Here is a 24657-nt window from a genome sequence, read left to right as displayed (position 1 = left end):
CCTTCGCCCTCCCTCGGCTTGGTACTGACCAAAGAGACCCTGTCGTTGCATCCTACAGAGAGAACAGGAGACCTTGAGTGTGGTTATATTGTATGGGGGGGGGGGGTGTTAAGGAGGGTGTGGGATACATACAGGGTGTGATTTATATTGTGGGGGGATAGAGGGTTGAGTGGCAGGATGGAAGAGCCCCCTCCATCATCTAGGCTTTGCACTGATTAGAGACGTTGGTCAGTATATCCTACCGAGAGATCAGGAGACATGAAAGGGCCTGGGGGGGACGGGACACATAATGTGATTTATATTGTGGGGGGGGGGGGGTGATAGAGGGCTGAGTTACATGACAGGATGGTTGAGCAGCCCTCATTGGGCTTTGTACTCAATAAAAAGACCTAGTCACTGCATCCCACTAAGGGCCAGAGAGTGCGGGAGAAACATTGGGTGTGATTATGTTGTACAAGAGTGATGGGGGGGGGGGGTGCTGCTGAGTGACATGGAAGTGCACTGGGCTTTGTACTGACCAAGGACCCTGTCATTACATTCTGACAGAGCTGGGGGCATGGCAGGGGGGGCACATGGAGTGTAACTATATTGTTTGGGAGTGATGGAAGGCAGAGTGACGAGGCAGGATGGAAGAGCACCCATCCCCTACTGGGCTTTGTATTTAGTAAGGGGACCCTGTCATGTCTTCCTACTGAGACAGAGGCATGGAGTATGTGGGACATGCACGGGGTGTGATTATATTGTATGGGGGCGATGGAGGGTTGAGTGACATGGCAGGATATAAGAGCATCAATTCCCCCCTAACCCCACGGCTTTATATTGACCAAAGAACCCTGTCATTACGTCCTACCGAGATCAGGAGACATGGAGTGTGCTTATGCTGGATGAGGGTGATGGTGGGCTGAGTGACATGGCAGGATGGAAATGCACCCACTGTATCTTTATACTGACCAAAGGGTCCCTTTCACAACATCCTACCACCAGGGCTGGACACATGGAGTGTGGTTTTGTATTTGGGTGATGGGAGGCAGAGTGGCTTGGATGAACTTTATACTCACTAGAGACCCTGTCACCACATCCTATTGTGAGAGCGAGGGATTGAGTGTGGTTATATTGGATGGGAGTGATTCAGGGGAGAGAATGTTAAGTGATGTGGCAGGATGGAAGTGCATTCCCCTGATGGCTGTTATACTCACCAAAGAGTTCCTGTTACCCCATTTTATCATGAGAACGGGAGATGTTGGGGGGGGTGGGAGGCTGCGATATAGATCTAGTGTGTGTGTGTGTGTGTGTGTGTGTGTGTATGTTGTATTAGGGTGATGGAGGGCTGAATGGTGTGGCAGGATAGGAATGCACCCACAACAGTGTATTCTATCCTGACTAAAGAGATGCTGTCACCACATCCTATCATGGAGTGTCTGGAGGGGGTGGGCTGTGAGGGGAATAGGAGACATGGCAGTATAGAAGTGCACCCCCACTGGTCTTTATACTAATCAGATCCTGCTACTGCATCCTATGAGACACGGAGTGAGTGTTTGGGGGGGGGGGGGGGGTGGGGTGCACAGTGGGAGACAGATTTGTAGTGGGATTATATTGTAAAGAAGTGATTTGGCAGATTAAAAGCCTGTTAATGTTGTCAGTGTTGCTAACACGTGTTGTGGTTCACATCTGTTCCCATCCCAGCACCGCAGTGCATTTTGGGGAAAAAAAAAAATACCTGGTAGTATTTTTGCATTTGAATGCATATAGAAGTGAATGGCAATGTATGGCTGGCTTTATATGCCTTCTCATACATGTGTAGCTCTTTCCATCCATGCTATAATCTCTACTGCTGCCTATATTTAGTTTTCCCACACACAGGCAGCATGACCCAGCAGTGTGAAATTGTCCTATTTCTGGGCACCCAGGAGGCATAGGTGTGGTATACAGCCCACTGGCAGTAGAAAAATCACTGTGCCAAGCGGTACTAATTTTTTACAACCATATGCCCCAAATGCAGGAATTCTTGGTGCCTGTGGCTCTAAACTTGATTACCGATCAGTAGAGCATAGAGCCACAGTACATTTCAGCCTATCAATTTATTGTAGCCTGCTGGCAGGGGGCTGTATGCTGCATCTGTGCCTTACAGGCACCCAAAACTCCAGGGCTTGAGGTCGACGGGGCAAACCTACCATGTGCACATGCATAGCCTGCACCCATGGCTGCATCAATAGCTGAACAGTGACTGCATCTGATTGGATGCAGTCATCCTTCTTCCAACAATTTTCCACTTGGCGCCTTCAATTTTTTTTAGTGGAAGTTTTATCATCCAGGTTGGGCAACCCACAACTTGGATTTCAGCAATTCCGCATTAAACGTGAGCTTGTGCTTTTGAAGCTTTGGAAACCGGTAATAACAAGGCTTGGTCAATGGCTGTTATCCCTGTCCTTGCAAAATTCCAAAGCACGTGTTAACACTCATTGACACATAAAACATGTACCTGATGCTAGAAAAAAAGCACCTCTACACCAGTACATAAGATCTTAATACACCCTAAAAGTGCTTCCGCAAAATAAATAAATCTCCCTGCAAATGTCATAATGTGCTAGTATGCATTGTATACTAGTGCATTATGAAAGACTTGCCTGAAAACAAAGCCCTCAAGCGGCACGCTGTCACCGCTGATGGGGCTTCCATCTTCCTTCTGGGTTACTGTGGCCTTCTTTGCTCTTTTAAACTCTCTAACCCACGTCTTCAATCACTCCCTTTCCACCAACAACTTTCCCTCCATGCTCAAACATGCACTGGTTAGCCCCATAACTTAAAAAATAACCTCACTGGGATCCACCCGTTTGAATAACCGAAGACCTATCTCTCTGCTCCCGTTTGCCTCAATGGTTCTTGTATGCCTTTTCCACAACCCTATGAGTTGCTTCCTCACTGGCAATCTTCTTGACCCCCTACAGTCTGCCTTCTGCCCACAACATTCCATTGAAACTGCTCTATTAATGACCTAACTGCTAAAACCAATAGCCATTACTCCTGCTTGTATCCCTGCTCTTAGACCTCGACACAGTTGATTACTTGCTCCTCAAAGTGGTTCCAAAGGCTTTTTTACCAAATGCATTTTATGAATGAAGATGAAAGTGTGCAGCTGAGCCCCGTTGTGATCCAGTGATGTGCATGAGTGTCTCGGCTGTCCTGGGATTCTCCCTCATTGGCTGAAAGAACAGCTGGAGCCATTGCCAATCACAACAAGTTACCCAATGAGAGGTTTGGGGCAGCGGCTCTGGAGTGTGCCTGCTTGGTTTCCCCCATTGCAAGCTGCTTGTGCTCGTTGCACTCAACAGGAGGGAGGGAACAAGTGTGCCTGTGGGGGACCCGAGAAGAGGGGGATCTGGGCTGCTCTGTGCATAACCAACTGCACAGGGCATGTAAGTAACTAACATGTATGTTTAACAAACAAAAAAAATCCTTTTAATAAACTCCACTCCCTTGGCCTCTGAGTCTGCTTCTAGTTCTTCTCTTGCCTATCCCAGTGCACAATCTCCTCCACTGTTTCTGTTGGGGTACCCCAAGACTCTGTCCTTGGGGCTCCTCCTATTCTCGCTACATCTCTTCTCTTGGCCAGTTGATAACCTCTCATGGCTTCCACTACCACCTCTATACTGTCTACACCCAGATCTATCTCTCTGCTACCCAGCTCATCCCTTCTGTCTCCTCACATATCACAAATTTACTGAGCAACAAATCGGTGTGGATGTCGCACTACTTCTCAAACTTGGTCTTTCTAAAGCTGACCTCCACAATGCTTCCAGAATTCACCCCTTCCTTATTCACTGCTTTGTTATATCCTGCGTTGACTACTGCAACTCCCTCCTCACTGGCCTACCTTTACACAGGCTATCCCCCATTCAGTCTATTAGGAGTCTATATGTCAGACTTGTACACCTTACCAACCGATTGATCCATGACTGCTGCACTGGCTTCCACTAGCCCAACATATGAAAAATTCTAAATATTAACCACAATGTACAAAGCCATCCACAGCTCTGCCCCCAGATATATCGCCAATCTCATCTGAGGATATCATCCTCTGATCTTCCCAAGACGTCTTGCTCTCCTATCCCATGCTTGTCTTCAGGACTTCTCCAGAACCTCTCCCATTCTCTGAAATGCTCTACCCCAGTATGTCTGGTTAGCTCCTACTCTGTCTACCCAAACCCCTCCCATCAAGATCGGCATTTTTTTTTGAATACGTTATATTTTTTAAAGCTAGCGCCTTTTAAGATACCAATAATCCGGGAAGTGATGTCATGACATTGCTTCTGGGTCTTGGATCTAGTAACCCAGAAGCTTCGGCTTTGTTTGGGTCTCTGGCCAGCTGGCGAATGGGAGAGCCTGGGCAAGTGGTGTATTGGGGGGGGGGGGGTGTCCCCTCCTGCAGCTTGTTATAGCCGAGCGGCTACTGAGCTACATTGGTTGTTATTACGATAAAGCCGACTGTCCTCTCTAAGGAACAGTACAGTCGGTGATGCCTGCAGCTGCATGCATTACCCTTGTAAAACCCCTTGAAGTAATATTGGGTAGGTTTGATACTGATAATTAAAAAAAAAAAGTGAATATCGTCTGCCGATAATCGGTCGATCCTACTTGTCACCCTTCAACAGGAAGCATCTGACTTTTCCTGTCTCCCAATTGTTTTCCTGCATTATCACCCTCAAGCCTAGGGGACACAGGCAGTTTTTTTTCTTTTAATACAAACTATTTTATTGAAATTCAGCCAGTACATAAAAGATACATTGGATATAGTATAATAAGAAATACAAATACCTGTAGGACCAGTACAAAGTACAATAAGTGGTGGCAACCAGGTGGGGGTCAAGTGAGGAGAAAATCTCCCCTAAGCTTGAGGAGCAAAGTATCCCGCCACTCGACGCCCACCCGTAAAAGTTCACAAATACAGGCAGTCCATAGGTTAGTATAACAAACAGAAAACTAAAACTCATAAACAAAGTCAAGATAGCTACAGGAGAATCAGTAGGGAGGTACAGGTAGTTGAGCATCATGATATGGAGGAACCCACATAGGGGAAGGGAAGAGGGGTGATCACGGACCAGGGGGCCAGGATTTCCTTTTCAACTCATACGTTGGGTATTGTGTCCATAACTGTGTGAAACACAGCTAGATGGCTGCCATGCGTTTAAGGATTTGGTCCCAAGGGACCCCTGCGGTGTGCCAAAACAGGGCAATAGCCCAATGTACCGCACTAAATAAAGTATGGGCAAGCTTTTGTTCGGGGGGAGTGGCTCCCGGGATCTCAGCAAAGAATAGACACATCTGGTAAGTGAGGGTGGTCGAGAAAATCAGAATAGAATTTAGTCAAAATTTTTAGAATTTCCGGGTGTTTCTGTTATGCTTCCTAAGTTTATGAGTGTGAGGGTTGGAGGGAATGGGTTGAGGTTCCTCGCGAACATCGCTGAGGCTGAATTGCTGTGGAGGAGGAACTTGGCCTTAGACCACCGCAATGTCTTCTCCGTCTGGTCCGATAGGATCTTATCTAGGTCGAGTCTAAGGGTATTGATTTGTTTGAGTATGTCTGGGGAGTAATTCTGAGAATGTAAGTGGTATAATTTGTCGAGGTCAGTAGTAAGTCATTGTTTCTTTCTTTTGGCAGCTAATTGAAAAAGGTGACCCCCGCACCACCAGCTTGTGGGCCGCCCAAAGCGTGGCTGGGGAGATGTCATTAGTTTTGTTGATGGTGAAATATTCTTCTATGTGTTTAGTGATTAGAGGGAGCACTCCTGGGTCTGATGAGGTCCTCGTTTAGTCTCCAGCTGGCCACGGAGGGCTTTAAACCAATATGGGAGACATCTAGGGTGACCATCTGGTGGTCTGACCAGGGACAGGAATGAATGGCAGCGGAGGTGCAATTGGCTAGGAGGATAGGGGAGCAAAATAAATAATCCAGTCTGGAGTAAATGCCGTGGGGGTGGGAATAGTATGTATATTCTCTGGCGCCTGTGTTATGGGCCTTCCATGCGTCGACCAGAGTGTGCAAATCTAGGCTAGATTTTAGAGATTTGGGGAAGGCATTAGTGGTCGTTTCTGGCTTGCTCCTATCGAGGGACGAGTGTGCCACGTTTTGTCTCCGGCAAAGGTTCGGGGGCATAGACATTAGCAAAAGTAATTTGTTTACCTTGTAGAGAACCTTGGAGAATGATAAACCTACTAGCTGGGTCTTTTTAGGTATTCTGGATATCGAGTGATAGACCGTTTTTCACAAAAATATCCATGTAATTGGGGGGGGTAGAGCTTAGGGCAAACCAGTTCGGGGGGGCGGTCTCGAGATGTGCGTCTCCTGAGTTCCCGATGGGGTGGGGAAGTCAGGGCAAACCAGAGGGGGAGCGGGCTCCCACATAACAATATAAATGTATACTGTGTACACAACGACAGCATAGGAAGCACCTCATAAGTGATCCGACAGTGGAAGATAAACCCATAGCATCGAAAAAGGAACATAATAACAAACATGTAACCATAATCAAACATTGGGGTCGGGAGGGTAAAGACATTCCCGACTAAGGGTAACCTGAGATTCAACAAGGGTAACAATGCCTGATTAGAAGGACACTAATGTCAGAAGCTCTTAACCGGTTCCCGACCAGCGCACGACGATGTACGTCGACAGAATGGCACAGGCAGGCATATTGGCGTACAGGTACGTCCAATATTCAATGCCTCCCTGCCATCGGGAGCGTGCCGCCGGTGGCGCGCTCCCGCGCTGGTCGGGACCCCCGTGATTCCGGTCGCGGGACCCGCGGACTCGATCGCCGTGGTCATCCCCGCGATCGTCTCACGGGACGGCTGAATGGAGGAAATGCTGTGTAAACAGCATTTCTCCATTCTGCCTAGCAACTAGTGACGCTGATCTCTGCTCCATGTGATTGGAGCAGAGATCAGTGTTCACTAAATGAAAGCCCAACCCCCCCACAGTTAGTAACACACCCCTAGGAACACTTAACCCCTACACTGCCACCCACTGGTTAACCCCTTCACTGCCAGTGTCATTTACACAGGAATCACTGCATTTATATAGCAGTGATTACTGTATAAATGACAATGGTGGGAGCCCTCTGGCTCATTGTTTCTGGGGGGAGTGACCGGATGCGAGAGGGAGGTGTGTCTGGTGAGGTGAGCGTGGAAAGGTTAGCGATGTGAGCGGCTCTCCGGCAGACTCCCACCCCGTGTGTTGATGCTGCACTTACTGACGTAGGCTTGCTGGGTGAAACTGGAGGACGTCGGGAAGGGCCGAGGAACGACGGAAACGGCCGATTACCGCCGAGCCCCACCGAGGTACCCGGAAGTAGTGAGAGGCGGACGGGTCCCGGCGTGGACGAACAGACAGCGCTACACGGCCCCGAACAGCGTTTGTGGGGAGGGAGGAGGAGAGAGGCTGGGAAGAGGTGATTCACTCACACGAGGAAAAGCGCCTGTATGAAACTTGGGACCTGAGATGTGTTAAGGATGGTACTGAGTCATGAAGCACGAGGTATGAGAAATATCTGCTGGGGGGTAGAAGCACAGTAAGATGGTGCTACAAAGGACTGAGAACGGTGACTTGCAAAGCTTCTCCCTTGTATAAGACCAGGACCCTTTTTTTTTTTTTCCTTTCCTCTTGAGAGAATCAACGTGGTGCTGTAACTACTTTTGAGCGTATTCTATATAAAGACTAGCACTCCCACCTTAGGCATGGCAGCATAATAATACAAGGTCTATGTGAGAAATGTTGGGATTTTTGATGTGCTAAGAGAGAAAGGAAAAGGAAGGAAAATGAAGTCCTTTGAATAGACTGTGAAAATAGGTCTACGTTATTAAACACGGACATAAGAGGCACTTGGACTGAGGACTGTGTATTCAAAAATCTTGGTTGCCCCTCCGCACAACAGAGGTCCCAGGAACATCAGTGTCTTTTTTTTCTCTTCCCCCCTCCTGCAAATAAGATATTGGCGCTGTGGGGTGTTTTTTATTGTTGGGGGGATGATGGAAAGCTGACTTGTCTATATACACTTGGTGTACCCAGTGTAAGAACCCTCCCACCCCCCTCTTTTTTCCCACCCCCACTTCTCGGTTTATAGCTATTAGCCCTGAGTATAAGTGCGACCTGCTGATACCGCCTGCTCATATATACAGTGACCTCCTAGAAAGATGTCAAGACGGCGAGGAGAGGAGCAGGTAGCACAGGAAAACGGGGGGGGGGGGGGGGGCACAACAGCTCCGCTCCTCTAAGGAAAAGAACATCCAGGCAGCACAGGCCGCTGCAACTAAGTTAGAACGGTACACCCGCACCCCAGGCCAGTCCCCGACGAAGGGGGAACAGTTGACACAGATGTTGCAACAGACGCAGCCTTTGCAAGTAAAATATCACCCGGGGGTGGTGGACAGGAAGAGCCAAGGACACACAGGCCCAACTATGGCCACTGTATCAGGTCAAAAGAGCGCAAGTAGGCGTCATGGGGTGGCTCAGAGTGAAAGTGGTGATGTTACTAGGAGTAGCCCCCCGACCGAGGAAGACCCCACATTAAGGGGTGTTCTACAAGCTGTAAATGTGTGTAAAACCTCGCTGGGAGAACTTTGTGGGCAATTCAAAAGCATGCAGGAGGAACTGTCACTGGTTAGGCAGGATATACAGAGAACAGGGGAAAGAATGGTAGCGTTGGAGACAAGGGTAAGCCAAATAGATGATTTACACCCATTGAGAGAGGAGGTCAACAACATGCGAAAGCAACCATATAATCAAAATGTCAGAATGGATGAAATAGAAAATAGGCTTCGGAGGGATAACATCCGGCTGCTGGGACTCCCTGAGAGATGTGAGGGTTCCGATCAGATAAAGTTCTTAGAATCCTGGTTTAGTGAACTGTTTGGAAGAGAGTTTTTCACCTTTTTTCTCAATAGAACGGGCCCACCGAGTCCCCTTTAAAGCTCCTCCCCCCCGGGGGGCATCCCAGACCAATGATCCTGAAACTCTTTAATTATGACAAGGTGACTTTGATGCGTAAGGCAAGAGAGGTGGGCAATATCACATATAATGGAGCAAGGATTTCTCTGTACCCAGATTATTCATCGGAACTGCAGAGACGAAGAGCCGAATTTTTGGAAGTTAAACGTACTTTACGGACTCATAAGATTACATATGCACTTTTATATCCTGCACGGTTGAGAATAACAGCACTTGGTGGTACCCAGTTATTTGGCTCTCCAGCGGAAGTAACCTTATGGCTGGAAGCAAATGAGGGGCTATTGTAGATGAGCTGGGGGGGGGAGGGGGGCTGGGGGTTTGAAATAGCAACGCACGGGGGGAGAGCCGGGGTGGGTTTAAATGTGGTTTGAATTTAGGATGGATAGTGTGATAGGGGAAGAGGATAATCATTATTTTTTCTTTTTTGATGTTTTTGTTTTCACCTTTATCCACCTCTGTATGAAGGTAAAGTGGCATGAGAGTAGGAAGTTGGAGGAGAGGGATAGAAGAGATGAATGTGTAAAGGTCACGTGTAATCCCCTTGGGGAACACCTAGGTAGGTGGTGGGTTGGGGGGGGTGGACGGGGGGAGAGGGGGGTGAGGGGGGGAAAGGTTCAAAAAAGATTAGAAAACCACAAGAGTGTTAATGTTGAAGCTAATATAGTTCGTACACAATTATCAACTCAAAAGGAAGGTATGGGACTTCTTACAAAACTCCTTTACTATTTTTATAATTTTCACTTTAAGTGAGAGTAGAGTGAGCACAAGAGGAATGAAACACTATAGGGGCTTTTTGCCGGTAATTTATGTGTTTGCACTTCGGTCATCTTCCACTAATTTTGTTATTGTGTTTATGTTAAATAATGCAGGATAAAATACTTAATTTGGCCTCCTGGAATGTCAGAGGCCTGGGTAGCCCAGTTAAAAGAGCGGCAGTCTTTTCTACGCTGGAGAGATATGGGATCGGACTGGCCTGCCTGCAGGAGACACATTTAACTAAAGTAACAACACCACAACTTAAAAATAGGAGGTACCAGGTTCAGTATCACTCTACTTACACTTCCTATTCGAGAGGAGTCAGTGTGATAATAGGAACCGGGGTGAGATTCTCCTGCAGGCAGGCTAGTATTGATGAATTGGGTCGCTACGTTTTTTTGTATTGCACCTTGGAGGATAGACTGTATGTTCTGGTGGGGATTTATATACCGCCCCCGTTTAAAATGGAGGTGGTGTATAGACTTACGGATTTTCTGGTAGATAAGGAGGATGTACCAGTCATAATAATAGGAGACTTCAATGAAGTACTTGACAGTCGGATAGATAGATTCCCTATTAGGACCCAAGGGGCAGGGACAACGAGATTAAGTCAATTCCTGAAGGAGATCGGATTAATGGATATGTGGAGGGTGGGGAATACAGACGTTAAGCAATACTCCTGCTGTTCGAGTTCGTACTCAACACTCTCCAGGATAGACTTGGCTTTAGGGAATGAAGAAGCACTACAAAGTGTGAGGAAGATCGAGTATATGCCCAGAGGGCTATCGGACCACTTGCCCTTGATAATAGCACTGAGTATTGGTAGGAGGGAAGGGAGTATGGGGTGTTGCAGAATTAGTCCATTCTGGCTCGAGTTAATGAAAGATGTAGAAGTAGTTTTAAAGAAACTAAGAGTTCATAATGTTTAATACAAAAACTGCCCCAATTGATATAACTTGGGACGCATTAAAAGCATTTGTTAGAGGGATACTGATTCAACAGGTGGTCAAAATCAAACAAAATTCTAGGAGCTGGGAGGAAAGAATTAGGAAAGAAGTAATAGAGGCAGAGGTTAACTACGTTAAGGATCCAACACCCGAGAAACCGGCAATATGGTTAAATAAACAACAGGGGTACAAATCTGTGATTATTAAAAGGGAAGAAAACAAACGCATGTTTCAGAAACAGTGTCGCTTTGAAGAGGGAGAGGGGGTAGGGAGAAAGCTTTCACTAAACGAGCCAGCATCCCCCCCCCCCTCTACCATCTCAATGATTAAGTCTATAGAAGGGACAGTTACCACTAGTGGGAAGGAGATAGTTGAGGATTTTAGGGCCTACTATGAGGACCTATATAGAACACGGGATCAAAGGAAGGAAGAAGATATGTTATCCTTCCTGGAGAAAGTGACGCTCCCAACTCTTACCCAAGAAGAGAGAGAGGATCTAGAGGCCCCTATAACTTTAGGTGAACTCTGCCAGGCGGTGGCCGGAATGGCCTCCCAAAAATCCCCAGGACCAGATGGACTCCCGGTGGAGGTATATAAGAAATACAGCGAGATCCTACTTCCGGAGTTGCTCAGAACCTTGGAAGGGGCAAAACTAGCGGGGAGATTACCTGCATCTATGATGGAGGCGATTTATTATCGTGATTCCTAAAGAAGGGAAGGACCCCAGGGATGTAGCGTCATATCGGTCAATATCGCTTTTATGCTCCGATATTAAAATACTGGCCAAGGTGCTCTCTAACAGATTGAACAAAATTATTGATAGGCTTATACATCCGGATCAGACAGGATTTATAAAGAGAAGATCAACTAGTATGAATATAAGAAGGGCATTTTTGAATATACAAACTCCAGTGGTGAGCGAGGGTTCGAGGGCCATTTTGTCTTTAGACATGGCCAAGGCTTTTGATAGCTTAGAGTGGAGGTACCTATGGCGCATCCTGGAAGGGTTTGGATTTGGACCCATATTTATTGGGTGGATTAAAATGATGTACGGTGCACCTAGTGCAAAAATAAGGATTAATGGGAACCAATCCGGAAAACTTGAAATGAGTAGAGGTACACGGCAGGGATGCCCGCTCTCCCTGTTGCTCTTTGCTTTGGCGATGGAGCCGTTGGCAATCGCTGTCAGGTCACACTCTGAGATCACTGGGTTTCAAAGGGAGGGGGGTAGGGAGGAGAGGCTCGCTCTATACGCGGACGATGTTCTTCTCTTTTTGGGATACACTGGCCGATCTCTTGAGAAGGTAATCAAATTGGTAGAAAAGTTTGGAGGGTTTATAGGTTTATTAATAAACTGGGGGAAATCAGAACTGCTCCAAGTTGATCGCCCGAGTGCTGTGACCGCATCGAGGATTCCACAAAAGGAGGTAGTAGGGGCATTGAAATATCTAGGTATATATTTAACAGATGTCAGCCAGTATGTGGGTAGGAACTTGGGTCCGTTTATTGAGCAAATTTAAGAAGAGCTGTGACGCCTGGAGCCGGCTTCCCCTGTCAGTGGCAGGCCGATGCAGCCTGATCAAGATGATATGGCTGCCACAATTGTTATACGTCCTGCATAACGCACCAGTTTGGATATGTAACAGGTGGTTTAGAAAAATTGAAACTCTTCCGGGAGTTAATTTGGAAAAAGATGAAGGAAAGCTTGACCAGGAGCTCCTTACCCTCCAGGTGGCAGGTGGACTACTTGGGTTGCCAGCAGTTGTTCCCGGGAGAATGGTCTCTCTTCACCCTGATATCTGCCTGACAATAAGTCAAAGATGGGGGATACCGGACATAGATCTGTTTGCGTCTAGGTTCAACAAAAAGATCGACAACTTTGTGTCAAGAACAAAGGATCTGCTTGCATGTGGAACAGATGCCTTGGTATTCCCGTGGAATCAGTTTTCACTGATTTATGCATTCTGTCCTGTTCTGCTTACATGACTTCTTTGCAGGATCAAGGAGGAAGGGGAGTCAGTGATTCTTGTGGCTCAGGAGAATTTGGTATGCTGAGATCGTAAAGATGGTGGTACGGTCCATGGGTGCCCTAGTACCACATCCAGACCTTCTCTCGCAAGGTCCGGTATTCCATCCTACCTTTAAATGCTAAATTTTAATGGTTTGGCTATTGAGACCCACATTCTGAAGAGGCGTGGGCTGTCAGGTTCAGTGGTATCTACCTTGGTTAATGCAAGGAAGCTGGCCTCCAGAATCATATATTAGAGTCTGGAAGGCATATGTCTCTCCTGGTGTGAATCCAGGGGTTGGCACTCTAGGAAGTATGTTATAGGTAGAATCCTTGACTTTCTGCAAATGGGGTTAGATAATAATCTGGCTTTGAGTACTATCAAAGATCTCGGCCTTATCAGTATTTCAGTGACCACTTGCTTTGCATTCTTTGGTTCGTAGCTTTATTCAGTGTGTAACGCGGCTTAATCTTCCAGTTGGGTCACCCCTAAACCCTTGGGACTTGAATTTTAGTTCTGTCAGCATTACAGAAACAGCCTTGTGAGCCAATACGACCTATTACCTTGGTCCTTTGTGACAAGGAATCTAGTTTTTCTGGTAGCCATATCTTCTGCAAGAAGGGTCTCAGACTTGGTTGCTCTTTCTTGTAAAGAGCCATATTTAATGATTCACAAGGATAAGGTAGTATTGCGTTCTCATCCTAATGTTTTACCGAAGGTAGTGTCAAGTTTTCATTTAAACCAGGATATTTGTTCTACTTTTCTTTTTTCCAGAACCTGGTTCTATGGAAGAAAAGTCGCTACATTCTCGATTTGGTGAAAGCAGTCTACTTGAATGTGACTGCTCAGATTCGAAAAATGGATGTTTTGTTTGTATTGCCTGAAGGCCCTAAAAGAGGACAGGCACCATTGAAATCCTACTATTTCTAAACTGATTAGACGAGTAATTGTTCAAGCTTATGGTTTAAAGAGGAATATTCCACCTTTTTCAAATCAAAGCGCACTCCACAAGGGCTGTTAGTGCTTTGTGGTCAGTGAATCACCAAGCCTCCATGGCTCAAATCTGCAAGGCCGCAACTTGGTCTTCAGTCCATTAACCAGATTCTATCGGGTGGATGTAAAAAGGTATGAGAATATCGCCTTTGGGCACAGTGTGCTGCAGGCAGCAGTATAAGTACTCTGATCTCTAATTTTGTCTCCCTCCCCTTCAGTTGGCATTGCTCTGAGACATCCCACATATTAATTACTATGGCTCTGTGTCCCCTGATCTACGATTAAGAAAATAGGATTTTTATAATGAATGGCTTACCTGTAAAATCCTTTTCTTTGAAGTACATCACGGGACACATGGGTCCCTCCCTTCTTTCTGGCATACACGTGTATTGCGTTGCTACAAAAACTGAGGCACTTCCAGTAGTGGGAGAGGTTATATAGGGAGTGGACTTCCTGTCTTAGGGTGTGCCAGTGTCCATCACTTGAAGGTGGCTTATAACCCACATAGTAATTACTATGGCTCTGTGTCCTGTGATGTACTTCAAAGAAGGATTTTACAGGTAAGCTGTTATAAAAATCCCTATTGTAACCTAAAAGGTTTCCATATTTGAAGAGGACACAGTGCGGCCTTGGAACAAAAATCCTAAAGCCTCATAAACAAGATGCAAAATTTGGTAGGGGATTGTCGTTTTGACAGACTGTAAGACATTCTTACCGTTTTCAGTACGTTTCTTTCGACAATTTTTTTACCAGTTTTCGGACAACAAATGTTGGATGGCGGGCTAGTAAATTTTTGGCGAACTACGGCTCCTTGTCTGATTTTCGGATTGTCAGTACACAAATCCATCACACAAGTCGAAAGTACAAACATGCATGATCAGAACAAAGCAATGAGCTGGAAGCGGTTGGTCTTGTAAACTACTGTACATAATTTAGAATTCACATTCGTGAATTGGCAATTGATGAAATGTCAAAATTCTAATCTTTAATGGAATAATAACGAAGCTGCTTTGCATATAGTTATGACAAAAGTATTTTAAAAGGCATTTGTTTTGTACGATCTGAAAATCGCGAATCTGCGCTCAGCAAAACTCTAACTTCTAACCCGAAATTAGCATAAGGGGCCCAAAGGGTGGCGCTTGAGAAATTAACTTCCTCTCTATACTCTAAGGCTGTTTTCACACTGGGGCGGTATTCAGGCGTTACAGCGCTAAAAATAGCGCCTGTGTAACGCCTGAAAAAAACCGGCCCCTTTAACTCCAGTGTGAAAGCCGGAGGGCTTTCACACTGGAGCGATGCGCTGGCAGGACGGTGAAAAAAGTCCTGCCAGCCGCATCTTTGCAGCGGTGAAGGAGCGGTGTATTCACCGCTCCTATACCGCTGCTACCCATTGAAATCAATGGGACACCGCGGCAATACCGCCGGCAAAGCGCCGCTGCAGCGGCGCTTTGCGGGCGGGTTTAACCCCTTTTCGGCCGCTAGCGGGGGTTAAAACCACCCCGCTAGCGCCCGCGCACCGCCGCTAAAACGACGGTAAAGCGCCGCTAAAAATAGCGGCGCTTTACCGCCGACGCTGCTCTCGCCCCAGTGTGAAAGCAGCCTAATAGTACCTAACTTTGTTTTGTGTGTTGTCAATTTGCGGATAGTTGGTATGCTAGACAAAATCCTGCACACACCCTTTTGACAAAAATCAGTGTGTGCGAGGCTTAAGTTAGATGCACCTCTTTCGAAAGTTTAATAAACGGACTTAGCATTTTGACGATCTCGGCGTGCTTAGGCATCTAATTGGATAAGGGGAGATATCCTTCTATGCAGGGCCTGGGACTCATCCATTGCTAGTCTTAAACCAGCCCTTTCATCCACTTGTGTAGCCAGAAACCTAGAAGTATGGTTGATACGAACGCATCTTTCGGCAGGAACTTCAAGAGAACAAATTCTGAAATGCTTCCCACTCCTCTTTCAGGCAGTAGGCTTTTTGGCAGATTCTTCCGCAGAGTTAGTTAGAATGACAGCTAGGACCTCAGCCTTGGTGAATTTGGCCAGAAGAAGCCTCTGGCTTAAAACCTGGTCACGCTTATGTGGTCTTCCCCTAACAAATAATCATCTTTTTGGCCTTGGGCTACAAGAGGCACTAGAGCACACAGCCGATAGAAAAAAGGCCTTTCCCCAAAATAAGATGCTAGCCAGAAAAAAATTGTGGCCAGAGTAGGCAGCAGGGTCCAAGGGAAAAGGACAATAGGCACACAACACTGGACAGGGCACAAAGAGGGAGGGGGGGGTCTTGTTTAACCCTCCTCAACAACCCGCCAAGCCACAGTGACTTCTGTCTCCCAGTGGAAGGAAGATTGTCTTCCTCCCACTGCGGGCAGCAGTCACCTCAAGTCCATTTATCCTTTACCTGGTGACCAATGGGTACAGGCTTGAATTCTCTTCCCAGCTGCCAGAGACTGATCACCTTCCCTCCCCAAGATCGGGTAAAAGCAACAGCCCTTGGCCTCCAGATTGGAGTCTTGATGGATCAAAGAGTCCTGATCCCGGTCCCCCGATCGGATCAAGGCAAGGGCTTTTATAACCATATCTTTGTCATCCAAAAAACTCTCGAAAGTATTTGGCTTATCCTGAACCTCCGGTCTCCTAAACCGCTCAATCGGGTGCAAGCATTTTCATATGGAACAAATACAAATACCACTGATAGAAATCCACCGATAAATATCACTGATCCCAGCACTCAATGGAATATGTAAATTAGAAATAAAAATAAAATAAAAAATAATAAAAAGCTGCTGTCGTAATGAATCTAAATATCCAAACAGCATATAGTACCACTTATTCAAAAGATACTGGAAAGTGAAGTTACTATATTGACAGCGCTAAACAATAATATAATTATACTACGTAAGGAAATCAGAAAATGAAAGCTAGAAAGTTCATAGATATCAATCAATGTGCAGAGTCTTTAGAGTGTAAATAGAGTGCCCCACACAGTTCTCAAACGGGTAGAAAAGTCCTTTCCACAGAGTTCACCACACCGCTATATCCAATGTGAACCTTCGTGCTCAGTGTCACTCCCAATGGTAACCCTACAAGGGTTATATATCGGCACTTCAAAAGTAACTCTAAATATGGATCACTCCGGATATTCCTAGGTGAAGCTTCCAAATAGACTCTCTCCTTAAAACTAAGGGTGCAACGGATCGTCACTGATCCGTGATCCGAACGGGTCACCTCGCTCGGATTGGCACATGCCACGATCCACGGAGCGCTCTGTGGTCTCGGCCTTAGGAAAGGCCGCGGTCTCGGCCTTAGGAAAGGCCGCGGCTTCGGCCTAGCTCCGAAGTGGCGGCCATCTTTCTACACCCAGGCTGTTTACACTGTGAACGCTCCGACGGAGCGATCACTTGTAAACAGCCGTTTCCTCTCTCCCCTCTCTGTACTAATCTGTACAGTGGAGGGGAGAGATCCAGAGATGGAAGCAGCCATCCCTCCATACCCTGCGATACCCTGCTTGCCAATATTACAGTGGGGTAGATTGTGAATATTACAGTGGGGACTATATGGTGGAATTTTCACAGGTTTTTTGCAAATCAAATTATTTGCTGATCCGAAAAATGATCCGATCCGTGACTGATCCGAGGAACGATCCAATCTGTGAGTTTTTTGATCCGTTGCACCCCTACTCACAATTCAATTCATTGATGTTTTCACATATGGAAAAAATCAAAGCGTACAATCCATAGTGCAAACCATTTTTATAAGCCAACAAACCAACGCTCATTAAAAACATACGTACAATGTAGTAAATTTCAAAACGCATTGAATGTCATTAGTGGGGCACAGTCTGATCTCACCACAGTCCGGATCAGAAGATGGAAATGAGCTCTGGCATTAGTGGCGAGTCCCGGGAAGACCAGCACTCCTACTGCGATAGTGAACAACTGCACGGTCATGCCCATACGTGTTTCGTCATCACGTCTTCGCCTGTAGGAGCTTCTTTGAGATGCAGTGTGCGTGAGCCCTAATGTAAATTTACAAACTGACAAATGTTACATAGGTTGAATAAAGACACCAGTCCATCCAGTTCAACCTGAGTGTCTACAATTGTCCCTATCCCTGTACATTGCACACTCACATCCGTCCCTACCCTCAAGGAGCCCACAATCCAAGGTCCCCATTCATATACTAGGGCCAATTTTGGACAGAAGCCAATTAACCTACCTGCATCTCTGTAGAGTGTGGGAGGAAACCGGGGTACCCGGAGGAAACCCACGCAGGCACAGGGAGAACATGCAAACTCCAGGCAGGTAGTGTCATGGTTGGGATTCAATCCAGCAACCCTTTTTACTGCTAGGTGAGAGTGCTAACCACAACACCACTGTGCCGCCCAATGTGACATGCTTTTAGCAAAAATCTAAATTATCTGAATGTAAAGTGTCCACTATGCATCAAAGTATGCTATAAAAAGAACTGTCAGACCTTACCGTCTACTCACTGACTTAAGAATCATTAAGTCATTGAGTAAAGTCAGTGAGTAGACGGTAGGGTCTGATTTGGAAGAACAACTTTATTTTCATGTTGGCTTCTATCTTGGCTTTAAAATGTAAGAATTTCATATTTTAAAGGAAATCTCTCAGAATCAGAGGCTGTAATTGCCTTCATACATCTCACCTGACAGGAAGCTAAATCCAGAGAAACGCCTAAAGTTGCTTAGTCTAGATTTTCTCTTTCAATAGAGCCCTCCTCTTTAAAGTGGAACTAAGCTCTGCAAATACCAGTGCCCATGGGGTCCCTCCTTGACGCTGACCTCTGGGTCTTGGACATCTTGATTGGCTGGTGCATGATGACTAAACTCCTATGCATGTGCAGGAGTTCATTCACCCCAACACCAAGCCACCGTATCGAGAATGTACCCTGAGTTGCGAGTTGTGCATGTGCAGCTCAGTTGAGATTCTAAAGTCTGAGCAGGGAGGGGAGTTTGTTTTATTGCAGAAAAGACATAGTATGATCTTATTCTGTTTGCCCATTTAAGCTAAATCAACAGATCGTGTTACCGCTCTGAGCCCAGAATGTGAGGGAGGATGGCGCTAGCTTGACAACTAAAAACTATCAGTGATTACGTCGTCAATAGACTTCCATGGTACAGCTATTGTTGCCAGTCCATCCTCTACTCTGCAGCCATCACTGGCTGGTACAGGGGGGACTAATCATGTGACTGGACCAGAGCAGGCTGAAAATGGGGTAAGTATACACATCCTTTTTACACATGTTAGTATAGGTGTTGGAAGGGGGAAAGGAGCATTTTAAGACTAGTTGGGCTTTTGCTGAACTTCTATATTTTTATCCATAACCTTGATGACAGTGTGGTAGTCTTTAAGCATTGTTGCTGTTAAACTTGCATTATTGGCAATCTTTTTCATATAGTGTTGCTCAAATTCTCCTCTTCTTCAGTACCACCAAGGCTAGGTTCACATCTGTGCGGGAGTGCTAATAAATTGCACGTGGTTGCAGCTGCACATACAATGCCCCGCTCTTAATAAAACACACAGGGGTGCCATTAAACACTGAAATTTGTTTGGTTTACCATGTGCAGAAACGCATGGTGCTTTGGCTGTATTTTAAAAAGGTTAAATACCCCTTTTTCTTGTAGGAAACGCAAGGAGAGCAGCCCGTTCTCTTGAATGCATAGATGTGAACCTAGCCAAACTGGGCACACTATGTCAGACCAATGAAATAGTGTGCTACTTTGTAAAATGTAGATTAAAGTGGTGGTTCCCCCCCCCCCCCCCCAAAAATAGTAAAAAAAAAAAGGGGGGGGGGGCAGCTTAACTCGCCTCTAAATGCCTGTTACTAGGGGGTCCCTCGTAGTCTGCCTCCTTCAGTGCCTGGGCACCTAATGTCACTTACCCTTGGCACAGTGAATCATCTGGGACACGTGACAGTTTCCAGATGACTGCGCGCGGGGGGGGGGGGGGGGGGGAGCGGAGCTTCATTCCCCTGCATCGCTGGACCCTGGGACAGGTAATTGTCTTATTAAGTCAGCCACTGCAGTATTTGAAGTTGCTGACCTAAAAAAAAAAAATTTAAGGGGCACCCAACTTTAATAACCTTCTACCAGAGATTCTGAAATGCATGCAGTTGGTAGCACCTGAAGACAAATTTTGTAACACTGGCTTACAGTTTGTTACAAGTGCTCAATTATTTATATTCTCACATTTTGATGGCTTGGTTTCTGATTATTTTAGGGCCCCAGCTGAGTGCCCAGTTGGAAGGTTGGCTGTCCCAAGCACAAACTTCAAAAAGACCTGCAAGAGCCATTATTGCACCGTAAGTATTGATCTGTTTTAAAAATACTGTCAAACTGTTCAGCCCCTTCCACATGGGGCAGACTCTGTCAGCTCAGCGGGGATCTGTCCTCTGATCAGGCGGATAACTGTTCCATGTCCTCTCCTCTTATGCAGAGTGATATCGAGCTACTTCAATGCCATTCTCAAAGCCTTACATCAGTGTGATTAGCACTGCTGATTTCATTGGGGCTTGCGACATCATTTAACAGAAGTCTATACAAGTCTCAATGAAATCGATAAAATGTAGTGCAGAGACCTTTCATAATCACTGCAATATAAAAGGTTCCATTGCCGGAAATAGAGGGCAACTTGTCATGCGATTTGGAACTGTCAACTCGCATGACAAGTCGCACCTGAGTGAATGGGTGCTGATGCAATTTAGATGGAAGTCGGGGGGCAATGATTTTTGCATTTACTAAAATGTCAGTAGGAATTGGGCTGATAACAAAGCAATGTTAACATAATGTAGGTTAGTAAGTGGCTGGTGGGGGGATGTTTAAATGAAAATATGAAAAGTTGACTAGTTTTTAACTAGTAATCTACTCCTTTTTGCATATTTGGAAAAGTTCAATTCTGCTTTAATCATTTTGTTATCGAATTCTATAAATAACCATGCTAACTCTAAATATTTCTAAATAGTCATGCTGGATATACCTACTGTGGATCCTGTGCTGCTCATGCCTACAAGCAAGTAGACCCTTCCATTACGTAAGTGTTTGTGCTTTCTTGTTTCGTATGTATGTGTGTGTATGTGTGTGTGTGTGTGTGTGTATATATATATATACAGTGACTACAAGTAGTATTCAACCCCCTGCAGATTTAGCAGGTTTGATAAGATGCAAATAAGTTAGAGCCTTCAAACTTTAAACAAGAGCAGGATTTATTAACAGATGCATAAATCTTACAAACCAAAAAGTTATGTTGCTCAGTTAAAATTTAATAAATTTTAAACATAAAAGTGTGGGTCAATTATTATTCAACCCCTAGGTTTAATATTTTGTGGAATAACCCTTGTTTGCAATTACAGCTAATAATCGTCTTTTATAAGACCTGATCAGGCCGGCACAGGTCTCTGGAGTTATCTTGGCCCACTCCTCCATGCAGATCTTCTCCAAGTTATCTAGGTTCTTTGGGTGTCTCATGTGGACTTTAATCTTGAGCTCCTTCCACAAGTTTTCAATTGGGTTAAGGTCAGGAGACTGACTAGGCCACTGCAACACCTTGATTTTTTTCCCTCTTGAACCAGGCCTTGGTTTTCTTGGCTGTGTGCTTTGGGTCGTTGTCTTGTTGGAAGATGAAATGACGACCCATCTTAAGGTCCTTGATGGAGGAGCGGAGGTTCTTGGCCAAAATCTCCAGGTAGGCCGTGCTATCCATCTTCCCATGGATGCGGACCAGATGGCCAGGCCCCTTGGCTGGGAAGCAGCCCCACAGCATGATGCTGCCACCACCATGCTTGACTATAGGGATGGTATTCTTTGGGTCGTATGCAGTGCCATCCAGTCTCCAAACGTCACGTGTGTGGTTGGCACCAAAGATCTCGATCTTGGTCTCATCAGACCAGAGAACCTTGAACCAGTCTGTCTCAGAGTCCTCCAAGTGATCATGAGCAAACTGTAGACGAGCCTTGACATGACGCTTTGAAAGTAAAGGTACCTTACGGGCTCGTCTGGAACGGAGACCATTGCGGTGGAGTACGTTACTTATGGTATTGACTGAAACCAATGTCCCCACTGCCATGAGATCTTCCCGGAGCTCCTTCCTTGTTGTCCTTGGGTTAGCCTTGACTCTTCGGACAAGCCTGGCCTCGGCACGGGAGGAAACTTTCAAAGGCTGTCCAGCCCGTGGAAGGCTAACAGTAGTTCCATAAGCCTTCCACTTCCGGATGATGCTCCCAACAGTGGAGACAGGTAGGCCCAACTCCTTGGAAAGGGTTTTGTACCCCTTGCCAGCCTTGTGACCCTCCACGATCTTGTCTCTGATGGCCTTGGAATGCTCCTTTGTCTTTCCCATGTTGACCATGTATGAGTGCTGTTCACAAGTTTGAGGAGGGTCTTAAATAGTCAGAAAAGGCTGGAAAAACAGATAATTAATCCAAACATGTGAAGCTCATTGTTCTTTGTGCCTGAACTACTTCTTAATACTTTAGGGCAGGGATCTCAAACTGGTGGCCCTCCAGCTGTTGCGAAACTACAATTCCCATCATGCCTCTGCCTGTGGGAGTCATGCTTGTAATGGTCATCCTTGCCATGCCTCATGGGACTTGTAGTTTCACAACAGCTGGGGGGCCACCAGTTTGAGACCCCTGCTTTAGGGGAACCAAACAGAATTCTGTTGAATTGAGGGGTTGAATAATAATTGACCCTCTGAATAAACTTTTCACTATTTAAAAAAAATTAAACAAAGAAATAACATTCTTTTTTGCTGCAGTGCATTTCACACTTCCAGGCTGATCTACAGTCCAAATGTCACAATGCCAAGTTAATTCCGAATGTGTAAACCTGCTAAATCTGCAGGGGGTTGAATACTACATATATATGTGTGTGTATATATATATATATATATATATATATATATATATATATATATATATATATATAAAAAAAATTTTTTATATTTGTCATTATCAAGGCTTTCTTTTTTTCCTTGTATGAAACAAAGGGACTCCTGATGTCTTCAATCACATACAGTTAGGGGACATATACCTAGCATGAGGCGTGGCATCTGATTCGTACAATACTTGGTCTAGGTTGGATATTAGGGATGCACCGAAATTTCTGCCGCCGAAACATATCGGCCGAAAATGGTGTTTTCGGCAAAATGCCGAAAGGAAAATCTTGCCGATGATGGGGGCGGGGCCTGTGCTGGGCTCCGCCCCCTGGTGCCGCCCATTGCACGGGTGTTTTCCTGGCTCGTCCTCTGTCTTCTGTCCTCCCTCCTCCTTTCCTCCCGCCCGACAGTGCGGTGATCTCCGTGTGTCACGGAGCTGTGCATTGAATTTCCCGGGCGGCTGCAGTAACAATGTCCCGCCTCCTGTGACAGACGGTACACTGATCCAATGGCGGGACATTGAATCAGCGTGACGTGATTACAGGAGGCGGGACATTGTTACTGCAGCCGCCCGGGAAATTCAATGCACAGCTCCGTGACACACGGAGATCACCGCACAGATCCGGGCATGGGTGAGGCTGCATTTAGACACTGCATAAGGGGGAAAGAGTGTGCCCAGGGCAAGCATTGCAGAGTTTTGTCCGCAGCTAAATCAAGTTTTTTGTGCCCACAGTGCTGCTTCATCCAAAAGTAATTTGTTTGCCTCTGAGACTATCTACCTCTGGCCACTAGTGTGAATGGAGCCATGCTATATAACACCAGGTCACAGGACAAAGGCTGTACTCACTTTATTGACCATATAAAAAAATAATAATAATCTTGATTTTGACCCAGCTAGTTTTTTATCGCCATGTGATAGAATGGGGAAGGGTTAAGTTATTGCTAGTAGAGGTAACGATATGAGCATTCCCAATAGAAGTCTGTTGGAATGGAACCAGGTAGCTTGCTTGGGGCCAGTTCACACCAGATGCAGTTCCGTGTGCCTTTTTTTTTTTTTTTTTTTTTTTGCACAAAATGCATGCACAGTGTTTTCCATGTATTCCAATGGCTCTAGTTCACACCATGCAGTCAGTTTCCACACCGGAAACTGACTGCATGGTGTGAACTAAAGCCATTGGAATACATGGAAAACACTGTGCATGTATTTTTATCAGGCAGGCTGCATCTGAGGGGGAACTGGTGAGGCTGCTTTGATCTCCTGTACCATGCCTGCAGTCTCTGACCATCTCCTGTACTATGACCATCTCCTGTACCATGCCTGCAGTCTCTGACCATCTCCTGTACTATGCCTGCAGTCTCTGACCATCTCCTGTACTATGCCTGCAGTCTCTGACCATCTCCTGTACCATGCCTGCAGTCTCTGACCATCTCCTGTACCATGCCTGCAGTCTCTGACCATCTCCTGTACCATGCCTGCAGTCTCTGACCAGCTCCTGTACCATGCCTGCAGTCTCTGACCAGCTCCTGTATCATGCCTGCAGTCTCTGACCAGCTCCTGTATCATGCCTGCAGTCTCTGACCAGCTCCTGTATCATGCCTGCAGTCTCTGACCAGCTCCTGTATCATGCCTGCAGTCTCTGACCAGCTCCTGTATCATGTCTTCAGTCTCTGACCTGCTCCTGTATCATGTCTGCAGTCTCTGACCAGCTCCTGTATCATGTCTGCAGTCTCTGACCAGCTCCTGTATCATGTCTGCAGTCTCTGACCAGCTCCTGTATCATGTCTGCAGTCTCTGACCAGCTCCTGTATCATGTCTGCAGTCTCTGACCAGCTCCTGTATCATGTCTGCAGTCTCTGACCAGCTCCTGTATCATGTCTGCAGTCTCTGACCAGCTCCTGTATCATGTCTGCAGTCTCTGACCAGCTCCTGTATCATGTCTGCAGTCTCTGACCAGCTCCTGTATCATGTCTGCAGTCTCTGACCAGCTCCTGTATCATGTCTGCAGTCTCTGACCAGCTCCTGTATCATGTCTGCAGTCTCTGACCAGCTCCTGTATCAT

The 24657-nt window shown here is 46.1% G+C and overlaps 1 protein-coding gene across 1 annotated transcript in view; it reads left to right on the top strand.

The window, feature by feature from the left end:
* Positions 1–24657, top strand: part of MEMO1 (mediator of cell motility 1) — a 90480-nt gene that overhangs the window by 1306 nt on the left and 64517 nt on the right. The window contains exons 2-3 of the mRNA XM_077486287.1: positions 19946–20027; positions 20687–20755. Coding sequence (XP_077342413.1) covers positions 19946–20027; positions 20687–20755 — 151 coding nt within the window. The remainder of the gene's footprint in view (positions 1–19945; positions 20028–20686; positions 20756–24657) is intronic.

This window comes from Lithobates pipiens, unplaced genomic scaffold (genome assembly GCF_037356315.1).
Source record: "Lithobates pipiens isolate NorthernLeopardFrog02 unplaced genomic scaffold, aLitPip1_a1.2 Scaffold_18, whole genome shotgun sequence".
Classification (NCBI taxonomy): domain Eukaryota; kingdom Metazoa; phylum Chordata; class Amphibia; order Anura; family Ranidae; genus Lithobates; species Lithobates pipiens.
The sequence above is the reverse complement of the archived record's forward strand: the minus strand, read 5'-3'. Positions and strand labels throughout refer to the sequence as shown.